Source organism: Anomaloglossus baeobatrachus, chromosome 5 (assembly GCF_048569485.1).
Source record: "Anomaloglossus baeobatrachus isolate aAnoBae1 chromosome 5, aAnoBae1.hap1, whole genome shotgun sequence".
NCBI classification, from domain to species: domain Eukaryota; kingdom Metazoa; phylum Chordata; class Amphibia; order Anura; family Aromobatidae; genus Anomaloglossus; species Anomaloglossus baeobatrachus.
The window spans coordinates 146,795,670-146,813,474 of record NC_134357.1 but is presented as its reverse complement, the minus strand read 5'-3'; the positions used below and the strand labels follow the sequence as shown (position 1 = coordinate 146,813,474).

The 17,805-nt window shown below is 48.9% G+C and overlaps 1 protein-coding gene across 1 annotated transcript in view; it reads right to left on the bottom strand.

Annotated features, from left to right (window-relative positions):
- The window catches only part of PSAP (prosaposin), a 41,130-nt gene extending 23,666 nt beyond the window's left edge, over positions 1-17,464 (bottom strand). Inside the window, exons 1-3 of the mRNA XM_075348967.1 lie at positions 17,357-17,464; positions 8,833-8,966; positions 6,980-7,054 (exon numbers count right to left, since the gene is read on the bottom strand). Of these exons, the coding sequence (XP_075205082.1) occupies positions 6,980-7,054; positions 8,833-8,966; positions 17,357-17,396 (249 nt within the window). The 5' untranslated portion in view covers positions 17,397-17,464. The remainder of the gene's footprint in view (positions 1-6,979; positions 7,055-8,832; positions 8,967-17,356) is intronic.
- Positions 17,465-17,805: the final 341 nt, after the last annotated feature.

Below are 17,805 nucleotides of genomic sequence, written 5' to 3'. Positions count from 1 at the left end.
CACCTGCTGAGCCGTAGCCTGGTGCCGTAATGGCCAGGATGCACCCACGGCTCTGGTAGAATGGGCCTTCGGCCTTGAGAGAACCAGAAGCCCAGTAGAACTGTAGGTTTCAAGAATTGGTGCCTCGAGCCCCCGAGCAAGGGTGGATCTGGAAGCTTGCGACTGTTTACGCCGACCAGCGACAAGGACAAAGAGTGCATCCGGGTGGCGCAGGAGCGCCATGCGGGAAGTAGAACCTGAGTGCTCTCACCAGAACCAACAGATGCAAATCTTTCTGAAATTGATGGACTGGACGAGGACACAAAGAAGGTGAGGTGATATCCTGATTGATATGAAAATGGGATACCACCTTAGGGAGAAATTCCGGAACCGGACGCAGAACTACCCTGTCCTGGTGAAGGACCAGGAAGGGAGTTTGTATGAGAGCGTTGCTAGCTCGGAAACTCTCCTAAGAGACGAGACCGTTACTAGAAGGCCACTTCCCGTGAAAAACGGGAAGGGAGACATCCGTCAAAGGCTCGAAAGGCGGCATCTGGAGAGCAATTAGAACCTTGTTCAGATCTCAGGGCTCTAACGGCCGCTTGTACGGAGTGCTGAGAAGACAAACTCCCCGTAGGAACGTGCGTACCTGAGGAAGTCGTCGTTTCTGAAAAAATACAGATAGCGCTGAGACTTGTCCCTAAAGGGAACTGAGCGACAACCCATTTTCCTACCTAGATTGCAGGAAGGAAGGAAACATAGACGATGCAACCGGCCAGGGAGAAACACCCTGCGCCGAGCACCGAGATAAGAACATCTTCCACGTCCTGTGGTCAATCTTGGCGGACGTTGGTATGCTAGCCTGTCTCATGGTGGCAACCACGTCCTGAGGTAATCCTGACGACACTAGGTTCCAGGACTCAATGCCACACCATCCGGTTGAGGGCCGTAGAATCCAAATGGAAGAATGGCCCTTGAGACAGCCAGTCTGATTGGTCTGGTAGTGCCCCCGGTTAGCCTACCGTGAGGCACCACAAAACCGAGTACCACACATCCTCGGCCAATTTGTAGCGACGAGGATGGTGCGGCCGCAGTCGGTCTTGATCTAGCGCAGTACTCTGGGCAACAATGCCAGAGGTGGCACCTAAGGTAGCTGGAACTGCGACCAATGCTGAACTAAGGCGTTTGCCGCCAGAGCTCGATGATTGTGAAACCGTGCCATGAAGCTGGCACATTGTTGTTGTGCCGTGACGCCATTAGATCGACGTCCGGCCTCTGTCAGCGGCGCCAGATCTCCTGAAACCCGTCCGGGTGAGGAGACCATACTCTTTCGGCCACACCTCAGCGACTTAGGAAGTCAGCTTCCTAGTTTCCACACTTGGGATGAATTGTGGATATGGTGGATGCCGTGTCTTCCACCCACATCAGAACCTGCCGGACTTCCTGGAAGGCTTGCCGGTTGCGCGTTCTTCCTTGGTGGTTGATGTATGCCACCGCTGTGGAGCTGTCCGACTGAAGTCGGATATGCTTGCTTTTCAGCCGCTGTTGGAAGGATTGTAGGGCAAGATACACTGCTCTGTGTTCAAGAACATTGATCTGAAGAGTGGACTCTTGCTGAGTCCACGTACCCTGAGCGCTGTAGTGGAGAAAAACTGCTCCCCACCCTGATAGACTCGCGTCTGTCGTAACTATCGCCCAGGACGGGGATAGGAAGGACCTTCTTTTTGACCAAGAGGTGAGAAGAAGCCACCACCGTAGAGATTCCTTGGCCGCCTGAGAAGAACGACGACTCTGTTGAGGGACGTCGACTCCTCGTCCCATTGGCGGAGAATGTCCCATTGTAGTGGACGCAGTAAAACTGCGCGAAAGGAACTGCCTCCATTGCTACCATCTTACGTAGGAAGTGCATGAGGCGTGTCAATGTGTGCGACTGGTTCTTAAAGAAGAGCTTGCAGCCCGTAGTGAATGCTGTTTGTCTAGCGGCAGCTTCACTATCGCTGAGAGAGTAAGAAACTCTATGCCTAGATATGTTATCGATAGGGTCGGGGTCGGATCTGACTTTAAAAAGTTGATGATCCACCCAAAACTCTAGAGAGTCTCCAGCGCAACGTTCGGGCAGTGTTGGCATGTTTCCTAAGAGAGTGCCTTGACAAGTAGATCGTCTAAATACGGGACCACAGAGTGACCCTGAGAGTGCAGGACTGTGACTACTGCTGCCCTGACCTTGGCGAAGACCAGTTGGACTGTCGCTAGCCGGAAGGTAGAGCTACGAACAGAGGGTGTTCGTCTCCTATAACGAAGCGTAGAAACGCTAGTGCTCTGGATCAATCGGCACGTGTGGATAAGCATCCTTGATGCCTAATGATGCTAGGAAATATCCTTGGGACCTTGAGGCGATGACATGGCGGAGGGATTCCATCCGGAACCGCCTGGTGTCCACGAGCTTGCTGAGCATTTTTAGATCCAGAACGGGACGGAACGGCCCGTTGTTATAGGTACCGCAAAGAATTTGGGGTAAAAACCGTGACCTTGTTCCTGAAGAGGAACGGGGGTCATCACTCTTTCTGCCTATAGAGTGCACCCTGTTTGCAGAAGAGCAGCGGCCCGGCCGGGAGGTGGAGAAATTCTGAAGAATCGAGTTGGAGGACGAGAAGTGAGCTCTATCCTGTACCCGTGAGACAGAATGTCTCACACTCAATGGTCATTGACCTATGGCAGCTAAATATCGCCAAGGCGGGAGAGCCTGCTACGGACCGAGGCCGCAAGTCATGAGGAAGCCGCCTTGGAAGCGGGTTTTCCGACTGTCGCTTTTTTGGGCGAGACTGAGCCCGCTAAGAATCTTAGCTCCTCTGATCCTTTTGAGTCCACCTTGGACGAGGAAAAATGGGACCTGCCCGAGCCTCGAAAAGGCCGAAAACCCCGACTGCCTCTTGCTCTGTTGGGGTTTGTTGTGTCCGGGCTGAGGAAAGGATGAATCCTTACCCCTGGACTGTTTGATGGTTACATCCATCGCTCACCAAACAGTCGGTCAGCAGAAAAAAGGCAACTGGTTAGGCAACCTTTTTTGGAAGCAGAATCTGCCTTCCATTCACTTAACGAGCAGACCAGGCTCTGCTTAAAAACACGGAGTAGCGGAGGCTACCGCCGCACGGTTCGCAGAGTCCAGGACAACCTGAATCGCGTAAGAAACAAATGCAGACATTTGAGAGGTTAAGGATGCCACCTGCGGCACAGATGTACGTGTAACCGTGTCAATCTGTGTAAGACAAGCTGAAATAGCTTGGAGTGCCCCAAGGGAGAGAATGTCGGAGCCAACGGTGCGCCGACAGCCTCATAGATGGCTTTCGACCAGAGATCCATCTGTCTGTCAGTGGCATCTTTGAGTTTGCAGTTCCATCTCCCACTGCAACTATGGATCTAGCTACAAGCCTGGAGATTGGAGGATGCCGCTCGGGACATTGGGTCCAGTCCTTGACCAAGTCAGGGGACAGGGATAGCGTGTATCCTAAGCCGTTTGGAGAAGCGCATATCTGGATAAGCGTGGTGTTCCTGGACTGCCTCTCTGAAGGCAGAGTGGTCCAGAAAAATACGTGAAGCTGACTCCTCCACTGGAGGAGTTGTGAGAAATAACCCACATTCTATAGATGGACGCTATAAGATTATTTACTATGGCGTCACAATCAGGTGTATCCAGATTGAGAGCGGTCTCAGGATCAGAATCCTGAGCCGCTACTTCCGCCTCATTACACAGCGAGTCCTTCTGTTAGGACCCTGATGAAACCGAGGCCGCTCATAGCGAGCCCACTTAGGCTGTCTGGGACTGACGTCCGTGCAGAGCCGTGACTCTGGGATGCGTGTGACATTCCCGGAGCTGTTAGTTATTCACACTGAGGGGGGCCATGGATCAATGATTCAACAGTGCCCATCTTGTGAGAGACATGTCCGGACTGCTAGGCTTCTAGTATCATAGCCATAGTCTCAGAAAAACTGTCAGTAAATACTGCAGACACCGTCCTCATCCCCTGGCCATTAGTGCATACAATGGGAGTCTATGTAACCTGCCGGCCGTATAGCCGTACATGCTGTACCAGCTGTATAGAAAAACATGTGGTTCTGCACCTTTGTTTTACACAGATAATATGCTGATAACTCCTCCGCATAATCCAGGAGGGTATATACAACGTGCGACCAAACAGTGCAATGTATATAGTACAAGCATATCTATAAGTGCACTTCTGCACTAGTGGGGTTAGCACCACAGGTGCTGCTTAACGCCTGTTACAGCGATTGTGTGACTATCAGAATGCCAGGGTCTTCCACACTTGTCTCTGTATCGTACAGAAACTGACACTAATGGCTGCCGGTGTCCTTGTAGAGAAGGAAGCCGTGGGCGTGCCTGAGAAAGTGCGGGAATTGCACACAGTGAGAGGGGTGGAGTATGCAAAACATACTCCAGCTCTCAGCTCTGCTCTTGCAGCGTCACGCCCCTACCCTGACTGTCAGGGCTGTGGGCGGTAACGAAGGGAGACTAGGCCCAGAAGCCGGGGACTCGAGTTAACAGCGCGGCCGCCGTAAAAGCGCGGGCCGCGCTGAAGTCCCCGGCGCACTACAAGTGCCAGCCGCGCCGCTGTTCCAGCGGCCGGCGCGCCCGAGTCCTAGACGTGGGCAGCGTCCCGCCCCTCTCCTGACTGGCAGGTCTGGGGGCGGGAACGAACGGAAGCAGGCCGCAAAAGCCGGGGACTGTAGTTATCAGCGCGGCCGCCGTAAAAGCGCAGGCCGCGCTGAAGTCCCCGGCGCACTACAAGTGCCAGCCGTGCCGCAGTCCCAGCGGCCGGCGCGGCCGAGTCCCATAAGTGTGCCTGCTTCAGCTAAGCTGAATGAGGCTATGGCACAGGCGCCGCAGCGCTGATGTCCCCCGGCGCACTACAACACCCAGCATGCTGCGGTGTGAGCGCCAAATGCACGGGGACACAGAGTACCTTGAGGAAGCAGGGCCATGTCCCTGATGTACTCCGCTCCATCCAGCATCTTCTCCAGGGGCTGTAGATGGAGCACGGTCTCAGTGCCTGGAGACCGGTAAATCCCACTTCACCCAGAGCCCTGTAAAAAGGGATGGGGAAGGAATCAGCATGTGGGCTCCTGCCGCCGTACCCGCAATGGGTACCTCAACCTTACAAACACCTCCGACATACAGTGGGGTGAGAAGGGAGCATGCTGGGGACACTATATGTGTCCTCTTTTCTTCCATCCGACATAGTCAGCAGCTGCTGCTGACTAAAAAGTGGAGCTATGCGTGGATGTGTTGCCTCCTTCGCACAAAGCACAAAACTGGTGAGCCAGTGATCCCACTGGGGGTGTATAGCCAGAAGGGGAGGGGCCTTACACTTTTAAGTGTAATACTTTGTGTGGCCTCCAGAGGCAATAGCTATACACCCAATTGTCTGGGTCTCCCAATGGAGCGACAAAGAAAAAATTCCAAACGCCAAAAATGACGTTTTTTCGTTACGGCAAGTTATGACCAAAATGTAGCATCTGTGCAAAAGGGATACTAAACGTTACCTTGAGATGCAAAAAAATAAGCTGTCACTGGCCCCCAGATCTGTAAAAATGAGAACGCTACGGGTCATGGAAAGTGGCGCAGGACGTGCGCCACTTATTTTTGGACGAACTTCTGATTTTTTTTTTAAACCCCTTAGATAAAAAGTAAATCTATACACGTTTGGTGTCTATCGACCTCAGGTCGGTACAAGTTCGTAAAGTGGACACTGAGTAAAATCTCAAAAGCAATTGTACAATCACACTTACAATTTTTCCGCATTTGGAATTTTTTTGCCGTTTTCCAGTACACTATAGGCAAAACTAATAGTTTCATTTAAAATTACAACTCGTTTTGCAAAAAAAAAAAACCACCACAAGCCCTCACAGCTATATTGAAGGAAAATTACCGTATTTTTCGCTTTATAAGACGCACTTTTCCTCCCAAAAATTTGAGAGGAAAATGAGGGGTGCATCTTATCATCCGAATATAGCGGTACCTAGGGGTCCTGTCTGTGCAGCGATCGGGCGGCAGCCGGCTGCCGCCCTCACACAGGCACCCAGCTGCCGCAAGCACAGGTACTCTGCCGCTTGCACGCAGGGTGGGCGTGCAGCCTGCCACTCTGTGTGCGGAGCGGGCGGCTGTGGAGCAAGTTTGTCCGCGGTCCCACTTTCAAATGATGGCGCCGATGAGAGCTCCATCTGTGCAGGCGCTGCTCCGGGAGTCAGCGCGTGCGCAGATGGAGCCCTGGGATGAGAGCTATATCTGCGCATGCGCCGCTCTGGGCGCCATCACTTGAATCGGGACCGTGGACACACTGGGAAAACCCCGCATTGGTTTGCTCCACCACTGAGCCGTCGCTGCCACCACTGAGCCGTCGCCGACGCTGCCACCACTGAGCCACCATTTGAACCGGGACCGCAGACACTCACTGCACTGGCCTGCTGCACGACTCATCCGCCGCTGCTGTTGCCACCACGGATGCCACCGCATCTGCCACCACGGACGCCACGACTCCTGCCAGCACAACCTGTGCCTCCTGTGACCCGCTTCACCACCACTGCTGCCCCCCTTCGGTAAGAGAACACCGGAGTATAAGACGGACCCCATTTTTCTACCTTTATGTCTAAATTTGGGGTGAGTCTTATAATCCGGTGCATCTTAAAGCGAAAGATACGGTAAATTTAAAAAAAAAAAAAAAACAAAAAAAAAAAAACAAAAAAAAAAAAACAACACACAATCCTGAAAGCGCAAAATCAGATGCTTAAAAGGGGACTGCCAGAGAGCCAAGCACATCACTGCCAAAAGACTGTTGTGGATTTACTTTGGATAACTGTGGCAAAAGTGGTGAGGTTCAGAGATGAAGTCGCACACACCCTTGAGAAAAATCTAGAGTTTTCTTTTTCTGTGCAATCAATGATCAATGCAGCGACAACTTTTTGGAGTTCATGACTTTACACGTACCTCTGTGGTATTGTCTTTTAAGAAGTTTTCAACAATCGTTATCATCTCTTTACATAGGTCACATGGGACAGTTTTCTGGAAAAGAACACAAAATGTAAAATGTTAGGCGACAGTAAACACTGATCCAGCCTTGTTTCCCCCCCCCCATGCAGAAGAGGCTTAAAATAACTACTATAAGCCGTACCAAAATCAGAAAACCAAGGATCCATTCAGGCATAGCATTATATAAAATTGCTTACATCTAGTAGGGTCTGCTCCACAATCTAGGAGCATTCTATGTGCACTAGTCATTTTTTTTTTCTTTTTTAAATAGTTAACTCTGTTGCAGTCTAAACAGCAAAGCTGAAAAGTCATGACAATACAACTATAGTGAAAAGAAAGTAGTGTACACGAGACTTAGGGTATATGCACACGCTGCGGTTTTAACTAACCAAAACTAACTTGTCCCAGAGTGCCTCCCCCACAAAATAAGTAAAGTTCTTCGGCAGCCGCTCATTCTTCCGGGGCCACTCATTAGGCTCATGCATAGTCACTGCTTCCCTCACCCACCGGTATCTGTCATTGGGTGCAGTCAGACAGCGTCCCCAGCTGGTGTGATCCTATCTGACACTTCCAACCCTTCCAATCACAGACCTGGTCTGTATAGCATACAGTAAAAATAAAAAAGGTGTGGTTATCAAACTTGAGGGGGACAAGATAAAGCCGGACAGCTGGTATTCTCAGGATGGGGTGATCCATGTTATTGGGAGCCCCTCAGGCTAAAAATATCAGCCTGCAGCTGCCCAGAATTGTCACATCAATTATATGCAACAACCGCAGCACTTTACTTGGGTCTTCCCTATTGCCCTGGTGCGGTGGCAATTGGAGTAATAAGGGGTTAGTCCTAGCGCACAGCTAACACTAAGCCCTAGATTGGTAATGGGAGGCGTCTGAGACACCCCCATCACTAACCTGTAAGTGAAAAGATAAAACAAACATCCCAAAGATCCTTTATTTGAAATAAAATACTAAGACCCTCTTTCACCCTAAAGCTTCCCTGCAAGTCTGAGGTAATCCACACGAGGTGCCACAACGATTCAGCTCTGCTACATCTGAGCCTGGAGACTGAAAACGTGCCCAATCTCTCCAGGCTCCGGTTAACACTGACCAGCGGGAGCCGGCTTGCATTGTGACAGCCGTGCCGGTAGTCTGAGAGTATGAAGCCCTTGCTCCTACCCACTTTGCGCTGGATTCTGGTCACCATAGAGACCGGCATCCGGGGCCAGATACCGGGAATCAATCCCCCACCAACCTCGAGTCTGCAGGGAATTGATCTGCAAATCCTTCCGTCACTAGTGAGAAATGCAGGGACAGAACGCAAGATAGAATATGCTACATATTTTTGTCAGAAGTTTGTGACAAACTTGTGCACAGCAAATATGAATGCTTTGCTGGGAGGTCAAAAGTGACAACTTTCTAACAAAACTACACAAAAAATACAAAAACACCACACGTGACCAAAAGCACATTGTGTGCACATAGCCTTAAGCAGCTCTTCTGCCTGTTGGGACAAGGGATACTAGCATTTCTTTATACAATATTTGCCACTGACAGATTTTCAGTTTGCCCACGTCTATGTGCATGGCCACCTTGGAAGGTAGCGTCACAAGTAGCAGAAATTTGTAGACTTGCTTGCATGGATATAAGTTGTTCTGTGCGTTTGTCTGCGATACAACCCGACTCAGACAAATGGCACAGATTTTTAATTGCAGAAATCTGAACACTCATTAATGGTAGATATGCATGGATAGTTACACAGCCTGGAGTACAGCGCTCAGAAATATAAACTGTAAGGCTCTTACTACAATACGTACCACCACAGGTTTATTCCACACAGTCTGCTGGCAATGTTTGACCGCGCCACACTGCGCTGCAGAACGGATGTCTACACACCACACTCCTGGGCCATTGGTGCACTGCTCCGTGCCAAAGAGCGGCTTTGCAGCAACTAAAAAACAAGGATGTAAAAGTTATATATTGTAGTCATGTATGTGGATGAAGAGGAAATTTTACAAAAAAAAAAAAAATTAAAAAATAAAATAGTGACAAATTTGATGCAAGTCGAGAAACACAAAGCACCTAAAAGATAGGACGTCCAGAGTTTTACGTGACCCTTGAGTGCCGTTTCCATCTTAGGCAGATCCTCAGCATTTGATAAATTCCAGCCAATGACCAGAACCCCCTTTAAAAACACGACTTCTAAACCCCTCTGTCCCTAAGCCAATTAGGACATCTACTAGCCACAGGGAATTTACGTCACCTGACTAGAGAGGAGTTGGGAGTTTGTACCAGACAGACCTTTAAAGGGAAAAAAAAAAAACACTTTCCACCCCTGGAAGTGTTCAGTCTATGGCTGGCTGCATGTGGGCAGAGACCCAAACAGCCCAATTAATGACTTGCATTGGGTTTCAGGTCAAGTCCGGGTCCCAAACCGGTCTTAAAGTTTGGCTGACTCCCCCCGGACCGAGCTTCCACAAGTTCGCTCACCTCTACCCCTGACTTATCGTTCCGCTTTCTGTGTTCACACACCCGTGTGTCATTTCGGATGCATAGTTTTTGTCTCCAAAGCAGGGTGGATGCTTCCACGACTCTTAGGCTGTGTGCGCACGTTGCGTTCAGTTACTTGCAGTTGTAAACGCATCCTCTGGCAGAAACTGTCAAATTTGGTTTTGATCACAAAAATGCTAAAAATACGTTTGCGTTTTTACCACGATTTACATGCTTTTTCATTGCTTAAAGTCAGATGCGTTTTGAATACAAAAAATACACTACTAAATAAAGTTTAAACATTCAAACACTAAGGAAAAAAAAAAAAAATGATAAATATGATTAAAATCACACAAAAGGTAATTTTATTAAAATGATAACTGATCTAATATTTATTCTTAAAACAACATTAAATTATTGATTTTCATTAATTTAATTGTCGGACTGTGTGTAAAGGGACATATCATGCCTTTAATATGTCAAAAAAGCATGTAAAACGCTAGGATTTTGATTTAGGATGCGTTTTGAAACATCTCATTGACTAATGATAGCAAAACGCTGCCAAAATGGCAAAAACAATTGACATGTTGCTTCTTTAAATGCAGATATTTTGACAAATTTTCTGCAACTAAAACGCTGCGGTTTTAAAAGCATTGTGTGCACAAGAAAGCCCTAATTCCCATAGACTTTGCCTGGAAATCAAAACGCATGCATTTTTTGCATTAAAACGCTACTGAAAAGCATGAAAAACCGCAACGTGTGCACACCGCCTTAGGCACTCTACGCATGATGTGTAAGTGAGCCGTCTTCTGAACTTCCAGTCACGCGTAGTGCGCCTAATGAAGCCGGGAAGCAGCCACCCGGCATTTGAAGTGCACTGATGAGGCTGAAATGAGCATGCGTGAGATTTCCAGGAGCTGCGGTGATGCCGGCTCGTGGCAATCATGTTATTCCCACAAGGGGCGTGATAACAGAAAGAGGGCTGACTTGTCAAGGTGGCTTTTGCCCCGGACTAGTCAAGGCTCTAACCAGCATAGGGAAAGTAAGGTTCAGAAGTAGTTTTTTTTTATTTAACATTCATATTAGTAACTAACAGGTCTGGTTAGGGAGGGAATTTGGCCATAAAGATATCAATGCTGCTGGGGATGGAGGGCAGAGGAGACCTGACAGGTTCCCTTTAAAATTGATAACTCTTTCAATGGTAATGCTTCACATGTTGATCACACAATTCCAGGAGGAATAACATGCATATCAATGCAGAGTTCTAAGAAAGAGGTCTTCCGAAATTAAGTGGAGAAGATAAGAGGGACTTTTTGCCTATTAGAAAGGCTGTCCAGCACTAAAAGGTCAGAATAAATAGGAGTCTAGTAAAGTAAACTAGTCTACTAACTTGTAAAAAGGTATAAGTGGTACCTTGGTTAACGAGAACAATCCGTTCTGGGAGTGTGCTTGTTAATCAAGTTACTCGTTCAGCAAAGCAAGATTTCCCATAGGAAATCATTGCAATGCTGACAATTCGTTCCACAATGTTAAATGTCCCATCCTGGTCCCCTATTCTATCATTCCACACATGCACAAACATGTACAAACACACACACAAACACGCACACACATTACATGCTCACCTTACCTTCCGTTCCATCGCCGGTCTCCTGGGACTTGCTGTTCTCCGGTGCGGGCCGTGTATCAGGTAACCATAACGACGAGGGCGGAACTTCCTGCCAGAGCGCTGACGTCAAAGGCAGAGCCGCTTGTCTCTAATTTGCCAGCGCGCTGCCTTTGACAAGCAGTGACAGGAACCAGGAAGTTCCTGCTTCGTTGCTATGGAAGCCAATGCCTGGAGTGGAGCGGCGCACTACAGGACCCAGGAGGCCGGCGATGAAACGGAAGGTACAGATATTATATGCTCACCTTACCTTCCGTTCCACCGCAGGCCTCATGGTACTTTTAGTTCGCCGCGATGTACCCGGGAACTACAAGAACCATGAGCCCGGCGGTGGAACGGAAGGTAAGGAGAGCATAATACTGTAGGTGTGACTGCGTGTATGTTTGTGTTGACTGCAAGTGCGGGTCAGAGCGCGGTAGGTGGACGGAACTGGAAGTGTGTGCGGTGAGGATTTCGCTCGTACAGCAAAGCTTTCTCATAAAGCGGGTTACAAATTTACAGAAAGCTTTGCTTGTTAAGCGAAATTCTCGTTAAGTGGGTTACTCGTTAAGCGAGGTACCACTGTACAGGAAAAGAGGTCCTCTTAATAAATTTGAGCAACTATGGACTTCATGGATTGATGTATCGGGCCTGGCGTCTATGGAACGGATGAGGTATAGACTGGGTCTACTGGAAAAGGCAGATGCTATGGAGTAGGAGCGAGTAACTGATGGGACCCGTGAAGGCAGTAGATCTCACTGACCGGAAGTATGGGAGTCCCGTCCTGTAAAAGTGATATTTTGATATGGCTAACAATAGTGTTTGATTGGGAGGAGAGAGGAAAAAAAAATTTATCCCAAACATTTTTCCATTTTGTACTCATTAAGGTGACGAATAATTGCATTTTAACAGGTCTGATTTGTTTATTAGTGTTATGATAGTGACTTATGTATGTTACAGTTTAACAAAAAAACAAAAAATAATATGGGTCAGAAGAAGATACAGTACTCTGCTGTACTTACATAGGGAAGTATAGCCAGGTGAAGAATACCTGAGAATGTAGTGTGAAGGACACAACCACATGAGCAGCAGAAGAGTCAGAGGACACCCATCAGGAAGTGACCAGGGAAGGGAGGGGGAACCTACAGAGATCCCGCACTTGTGTACACAAAATGTAGAACCACTTGTAAAGAGGTTGAAGAGGACGACTCGTATCCTTCAGAGCAATTCAAGAACGGCTGAGAACAAGAGGACATGGATAGACAAACAGCAGGTGTACAGCAAGGCACACAGGGCAGGTACATAGAACAGTGCAGGGGAAGGCAGAGGCTTTGTGCTGTTATAGCCATATGTTGTGTGACACATGCAATACATAGGCTCCCCTAAGGCCGAGCGGCAGGTTTATTAGGTCACTTTGCACTAGGAGTAAACTGTCAATCAGCTGCAGGACACAAGAGGCGCTGCAGCAGAACAATACACCACACTACGAGCTCAGTATAACAGAAAGGCTTGGTCTTTATACAATCCTCCCCAACAAAAAACAAAACAAAAACCCCCTCAGTCCAATATGAGGTTTTAGTCATTTTCTGCACCGCATCACACCCATTATTAATGTCTATATTGGTCTATACATATTGGACATTCGCCTTCTGGCACCCTACCCTCCCCCCCGCACAGCACGAGGTCACTCGCCTGCATTTGCTGAGGAATCTGTTGACTCATAGTTGCACAGTGTGATAAACAGATCATATGATCTGACACCAGACTCCATTATTACCCAGCTATTTTCAAGGCTTTATTATTTACTACGTCAGCGATAGACAGCGGTGTGACCGTGTGACCCATATACACGTTTATTACAGGGAGATAAAGGTTATACGCTAAACCCAAAAACAGCACAAATTACTACACAGTAAAGCCACAGGGAGAAGAAACAATTTATAGGACAATGGACAGATGGGGTTGTCCTTTTTAATAATGGCCCCAAGTGATAAACTTTAGCCAATTTGTTTCAAACATGTCAAAGTGGATACACCATTAACCACAAACTGGACCGGTGATTTTAAAAGTATAAATATCTATATAGCGCCAACATATCCTGCAGCGCTTTACAATTCAGAGGATCATTTACAAACAATACAACACAGAATTCAATAAAGTAACAATAACTGCTTATAAGAGCTTATAGTCTACATGGGGTGAGGGGGACAGAAGTGCAGGTAGTAGAACTTATTTACTATGATGGTCGAGACATCTCGAACAAATTGGGAATAGCTAGAAGGCTGCATGAGCCAGTCACCAGTAAATCTTTAGTGATTTTGGATGCAGTGGAGAATTATGTTCAGAAAAATAATGAATGGGTTATATATGTAGGGACTTTGATTAGGGAACATCATAGGCTGCCCTAAAAAGGGGTACTTTTGGGAGCACGTACAACCAAATTGTGGTTGGTCCTAATTTCTTGGAGTAGAGCATTCCAGAGAATTTGTGCAGCTCAGGAGAAGTCTTGTAGTTGAGTGGGAGATTCAGATTACAGCGGATGTTTGTAAAAGTCACTTGCAGAGCGTAGAGAACGGGTAGGGTGAGAAATTGAAATGAGCGTGGTGATGTAGGAAAGTGCTGCACTGTGGAGAGCTTTATGGGCGAGTATAAGCAATTTATATTGGATCCAATTATGAATGGGCAGCCAGTGCAATGACTGGCACAGAGCAGAAGTGTCCAAGTCACGACTAGCCAGATACGTGACCTTGCCTATAGCATTAAGGATGGACTGGAGAGGGGAATGTCTAATGAGGGTGTAGGCTAATTAATAGAGAATTATAATAATAGGTCTAGACCTAGAGGCCCCTTAACAGCCAGAACAGAAATGCAGTGAAAAGGCACATTTACTGCTCTACTCACTGCATGCGAGCGGGGCGCACACACGCACCCCCCGCCTCTCAGGAATACATTTTTGGATGCCAGCTATCTAAGGCATATGGTCTCCCACACAAAACAAAAAAAGGGATGGAAAGCTACTCAGCATGCTGATCACTATTCAGACCCAACAGGTTTCCACTAATGATCAACTGTGTTCACAAATAACCAATAGATCATCAGCACCAATAACTCCTACCCAAAAGTCCCAGTGGTCAAATATGGTGGGCTAAAAGTATAATGACATGTAAATAAAGCAGTGCCAAACCCTCCCCCATCTAATATCACACACCGCTGCCGCAGATCTGATAACCTGTTCACTTTACCTACATATTAAAAAAGGGGATTTCTTAATTTTTATTTCTATAGCGCCAACATATTCCACAGCACCTCACAATTCAGAGGGGACAGGTACCGGAAATACGAGGCATTACAGAGTAAACAGTTCAAACAGTCAGCTGCACCAAGAGCAGCCAGAAACTGGAAAATCCCCGGCAGGTCTGTAGTGTCCGGGGTCAGCCCTGAGGGTAGGGCACAAGTCGCTGCTACAACGTGGATTTTACACAAAGACTCATGTGACATGCGGTTTGTCACATACAGTGAGGACCACAGGGTAAAGTAAGGAAATTTCCCACTATGTGTATGAGATCAACTGTGTCACTTTGCTGGTGCTGAACTTCCATTGTTTCCTTAGTCACAAAAGTCTATGCAGACAAAGAACAGAAGTGCCCTGCCTAGAGATGCAGAGACAGACTCAATGGGTAGAATAATCAGCCCCCCCTTCCCTAACGAGTCAGAAGCCCCATTGTGCTGCACCCATTATTTTAGGGCAAAACAGACTTCTCTGCTGCATTTTACATTGCTGGCATAATGCGGGAGGTCAAGGTTCCCCACTTACAAAAGTGGACCCAAAACATTTCCTGCAAAGAAAAAAAAAAAAAAAAAAAAAAAAAAAAAAAAAAAAAAAAAAAAAAAAAAAAAAAAGAGCACATAGTACCCCCCCCCCCCCGCATGACTGCTCCCTGCATCGGGGGAGGGGGGACGGTGTGGCTGTTTTTACCTTACGGGAAGCATGTGGGATCCATTTCTCCAAGAACGACCCCTTTTAACATTTTATTCAAGTTGGGAAAATTATATCTAGGAGCAGAGATCTGCAGCTCGGCAATTTATACAGCACGAGACTCCGTGGCCAAACTACTCAGCTCACATGCATCGCAGAGCTATAGAGAAAAGACCCCATTACATGGGTCCCGGTCTCCAGAACAAGTATAATTCCAGTTTTCACTGCATGGTAATATCTGAGAAGTACTTACAAGATGAATATTCACTACCCCCCCCCTCCCCCACAAGAGTTTCCCAAGGACAGAAATTCCCAAATTCTAATACTTCTGCTGTTCTTGCACCACAGGAGCCTGCGCTTGGTGGCTACACACGATCCAGACAAATCTGCACCCAAACAGCAGTGTCTCACCGGATAAGGGGTGTTGTGAGAAGTTATACAGCAGACGTGGGTGCGAGTGTCACCCTTCAGTGTACAGATCCCCAGCCCAATAAATCATTGGAGGTGCAGCCTGAGACCGTACAGAGGGGGGCCACAATGAGCATTTCATGGGGCTACTTTCACACATCCGGTTTGAGCACTGTGGCTCAATCCGGCTGTGAAAACTATGCAACGGATGCGGCAAAAACACCGCATCCGTTGCATAAGTTTTTACATGCGGCCCGTCCGTTTTTTTCCGGTTGCGGCATGCTACTGAGCATGCGCAGTGGAAAAAAGCGCATGCGGCGACCGGATGCGTTTTTTTTCCGCATCGCGCCGCATCCGGCCTCCATAGGTATGCATTGAAAAATGCGCCGCAGCGGCCGGATGCGGCGCGATGCGGTGTTTTTTGCCGGAGCAAAAAACGTTGCAGGGAACTTCGATCCGGCCGCGGCATCGGCTAAATCTGCCGCATGCGGCCAAAACCGGACCGAACGCAAGCCCCTGCGGCACAATACGGCACTAATGTAAGTCTATACAAAAAAAACCCGCAACCGGCGTTACAAAAGCCGGTTGCAGTTTTTCTGCAGAACGCCGTATTGTGTCGCAGAGCAAAAACCGGATGTGTGAAACTAGCCGTTGTTTTTTTTCACACATTACTTTGTTGACACTGTAGATTGTTGGTGTCATTATAAATAAAGCGGCTTTGTTTTTCAATACTACAGAAAACTTGTATTTTTGGTGAGTTTCCACAACGGCTCCGCTCCATACACAGGCTTGTTTTATTTTAGTGCTGATTTTCTGCATCTAATGAAGTATGAGTAATCTGAAGGGAAGAAAATCCCCAGTGTCTGTGACCGGCGTGTGAGCCCCACATCTGGAGCAGTGCAGTGGGAAGGGGCACTGTGCTCATTACTCAGCACAAACCCGGGGGCCGCCGCCGCTCTCCTCCCGGGGGATCGTTCAGCCTCCTCCCGGGGGATCGTTCAGCCTCCTCCCGGGGGATCGTTCAGCCTCCTCCCGGGGGATCGTTCAGCCTCCTCCCGGGGGATCGTTCAGCCTCCTCCCGGGGGATCGTTCAGCCTCCTCCCGGGGGATCGTTCAGCCTCCTCCCGGGGGATCGTTCAGCCTCCTCCCGGGGGATCGTTCAGCCTCCTCCCGGGGGATCGTTCAGCCTCCTCCCGGGGGATCGTTCAGCCTCCTCCCGGGGGATCGTTCAGCCTCCTCCCGGGGGATCGTTCAGCCTCCTCCCGGGGGATCGTTCAGCCTCCTCCCGGGGGATCGTTCAGCCTCCTCCCGGGGGATCGTTCAGCCTCCTCCCGGGGGATCGTTCAGCCTCCTCCCGGGGGATCGTTCAGCCTCCTCCCGGGGGATCGTTCAGCCTCCTCCCGGGGGATCGTTCAGCCTCCTCCCGGGGGATCGTTCAGCCTCCTCCCGGGGGATCGTTCAGCCTCCTCCCGGGGGATCGTTCAGCCTCCTCCCGGGGGATCGTTCAGCCTCCTCCCGGGGGATCGTTCAGCCTCCTCCCGGGGGATCGTTCAGCCTCCTCCCGGGGGATCGTTCAGCCTCCTCCCGGGGGATCGTTCAGCCTCCTCCCGGGGGATCGTTCAGCCTCCTCCCGGGGGATCACTCTCCGCTGCGTCCTGTGCGGGAGGATCAGCACCAGGAAGGAGGAAGTGCAGCGCTGTATACAGGGTGAACCCCCACACATCACAGCTATGGCCCAGAGCCGCAGTCCACTGACCGAGGTTCTACACACACATCATGCGGCCATTATTCACTCCGCCGCCCACACTACACAATAACTCACCGGCAACGAGCAGACACGACACCGCCAGCAGCAGCTTCATGGTGAATCCTGCCCGATGGAGAGATCACCTGACTGCTCGGCAGAGCTGCAGAGTCTGATAATAAGCACGACCACGCCCAGCTCCTCCTCCGGTCACCTGACACTCAGGGCGCGCTGCGATAGGTCTGGAGAGGAGGCGAGAGCAAACCCGGATGTTTCCAAGCAGCCATGTTTCTTAAGGGCAAAATGATGTTTAGTTCCGGGCAGGCGGAAGGGTTTAATTGTGTATTAAGTTTCCTGTTAGGGCAGGCTGGTGGTAGAGGCGGTTCTATTGGGGAAGAGCTTGACATTTTTTTGCCAAAGGATACAATTGGCTTTTTATTATATGGTGATGAATGTAAAATGACTGCAGCGCTTCACGGTCTGTGCAAGCAGGCTGTGTGTGTGGAGAACATGCAGACTGGCTGTGT